This window comes from Protobothrops mucrosquamatus, unplaced genomic scaffold (assembly GCF_001527695.2).
Source record: "Protobothrops mucrosquamatus isolate PMUCROS unplaced genomic scaffold, P.Mucros_1.0 scaffold1500, whole genome shotgun sequence".
Lineage (NCBI taxonomy): Eukaryota > Metazoa > Chordata > Lepidosauria > Squamata > Viperidae > Protobothrops > Protobothrops mucrosquamatus.
The window spans coordinates 45,104-47,291 of NW_015387674.1; the positions used below are offsets into that span (position 1 = coordinate 45,104).

The 2,188-nt window shown below is 51.6% G+C and overlaps 1 protein-coding gene across 1 annotated transcript in view; it reads right to left on the reverse strand.

Annotated features, from left to right (window-relative positions):
- LOC107293106 (protein jagged-2-like) overlaps window positions 1-1,695 on the reverse strand; it is a 45,967-nt gene extending 44,272 nt beyond the window's left edge. Inside the window, exons 1-2 of the mRNA XM_015822244.1 lie at window positions 1,334-1,695; window positions 256-576 (exon numbers count right to left, since the gene is read on the reverse strand). Of these exons, the coding sequence (XP_015677730.1) occupies window positions 256-576; window positions 1,334-1,414 (402 nt within the window). The 5' untranslated portion in view covers window positions 1,415-1,695. The remainder of the gene's footprint in view (window positions 1-255; window positions 577-1,333) is intronic.
- Window positions 1,696-2,188: the final 493 nt, after the last annotated feature.

Sequence of the window (2,188 nt, forward strand, 5' to 3'; positions counted from 1 at the left end):
CCCCCCCCCCGGTTCCGCGTGCTAGGGGAAGAGCAGGAAGGAAAAGAAAGCCGCCCGTTAGACACTCTATCCTCCACAAACCAGAAAGGGCGTAAGAAAAACCCAACTCAAGTTACAGTTCTGTAGTTACTACCCACAAAGTAAGAGTCAAAAGCGGCAGCAAGACAGCCCATTTAGCAGCTACTTATAAACACGGCTGCAGAACCACGTTTGCTTATTAGAAAAATAGACCAGGAATGAAGAAACTGGACTTACCGGCCAAGCAAACTGAAAAGGTATAACAATCCTCCCCATGTCGTGGTTTTTACCCTGATGAAAATTTCGGCTGTTCAGATAAAAAGTATTTCCACCAAGAACAGGAGTAGATCCGGAGCCGTAACTGCATGTCCCAATAGGCGTGATTTTAGCCTGATATTCCTTCAAACAGACTTTCACGTAAGTATCACACTCATCCCGAGTACAGTCCACGTTCGTTGGGGGTTTCATGCCATCACAACATTCCCCATTCAACAATTCGCCGTTTACATTCTTTACCGAGTTAATCTGCAGCTCGAAATAGCCCGTGGACTGGGAGACCTAAAAATAAAGAAGCAAAAAGGGAGAACCTCATTAACTGTAGTGTCTGGGGGGAAAAAGTGCATGGAGATTTACAAGCGGCCACTCCAGAGTTCCCAACGACAAAGTAGCCTTCTGATAAAACTTAAAACTATAGGCACTATTAAAAGATAGGAAACAGTGCCGCAATTCCGGCTTATCGCAGTAATAGGAAGGCCGATTGCAAGCCGCGCAAAAGACCTGCAGAATGCTCCATTGTCAGCTAAAATAGGCACTTCGAAATTATTTGATGCCAGCCGAATAGGCGCTCCCCATTTTTAAAAGTAATTGGAAGAGATGCAAACCGTGTTACTGCTTTTTAAATCAATGCGTTCGGAAAATGGATTAAAAACAACGCCGAGGGTGCTACGCGCAAACGTGCAATGCAAGTTTGCCTCCGCGTCCTTCCAAAGCAAACACACAATTGGAAGCATCGACTAGTTAAGGGAGCTTGCAAATAGCCATCAGTAAAGCCGTAGCTTTCCAATCTACCCCGAAGCAAAATCGGGTTGTTGTTGTTTTTGTAGTTTCACAAAACAGAATGTATCTTTTTCTTTCAAAAGGAGGGAGCGACAAGGTACTCAAATCTCATCACCGGTTTAAGTGGAAAGGTAAAACAAACTGTACAAAAGTCGTCCCGATCAATTTCCGCCCAAAGCTAACCCTCCCCGCGCTCTTCCTTTGAAACAACTATCACCACCACAAGCCAGTCCTGCCGAAACGCAGGCAGTTCTTTTACCTGCGTCCATAAAGTTAGGAGCAGCCACAGCCTGAGCGCCGCAGCAAAAAGAGCCCAGTGCCGCCCGCCACAATCCAGCATGCCTGCTGCTCCGAGCTGAACGCCTTTGGATCAGGGAAAACAGGCGAGGACGCGACAAGCCATCGGCCAGCCGCTGCTCGGCGCATCGGCGGCAGGAAGGGCAGGAAGGCTTTCGCCGGGTGCAAGGTGAAAGCTCTCCCGAGCCTTAATCACCCCTCCCCCGATGCTTAGCCTAACAGCCTGGGACCGGTGGAGGCGCAGCCAGCGCTCGCCAGCCAGGATCCACCTAGATTACAGCACTCCGCAACAGAAAAGGGAACGGTCTGCCAGCAGCGGCGGCGGCAGCCGTCCCTCGCAACTCTGCTCGCTCCTCTGTGCGCCTCTGCTGTGCGAACACCCAACAAGTAGGTGCCAGAGTGACAGCTTCATCGCCCATTAGTCAGCAGCGCCTCTGCCTTCATATTAATGAGGGGGAAGGGCCCAGAGCAGCAGCGGACGGGTGTGGCCACGCGACTCCTTAAAGGGCGGGGGGAAAGCGAAATAAAAAACGCTGGAGCGTGCGCAGCCGTCGGAGGTTTTTCCAACCTGTCATTTATCTCCCGCCCGGCAAGGGCCCTGCGGCGGGCAGTTGCGCAAGCGGGCTGTTGCGCGTGGGCAAGGCCCTGCCCAGTACGTGCGCGGCGCTGTGGGGGTAGGAAGGGACGTGTGCCTTCTTGCCCCGTAACGTGTGCTAGACTTCGCTTCGCTGCCAGTAAAGGAGTGGTATCTCTTGTGCTCAGCAAGCGTGGTATGCCTTTGGATGTCTGTTTACAGTTATACCTGTCCTTGCGCGTT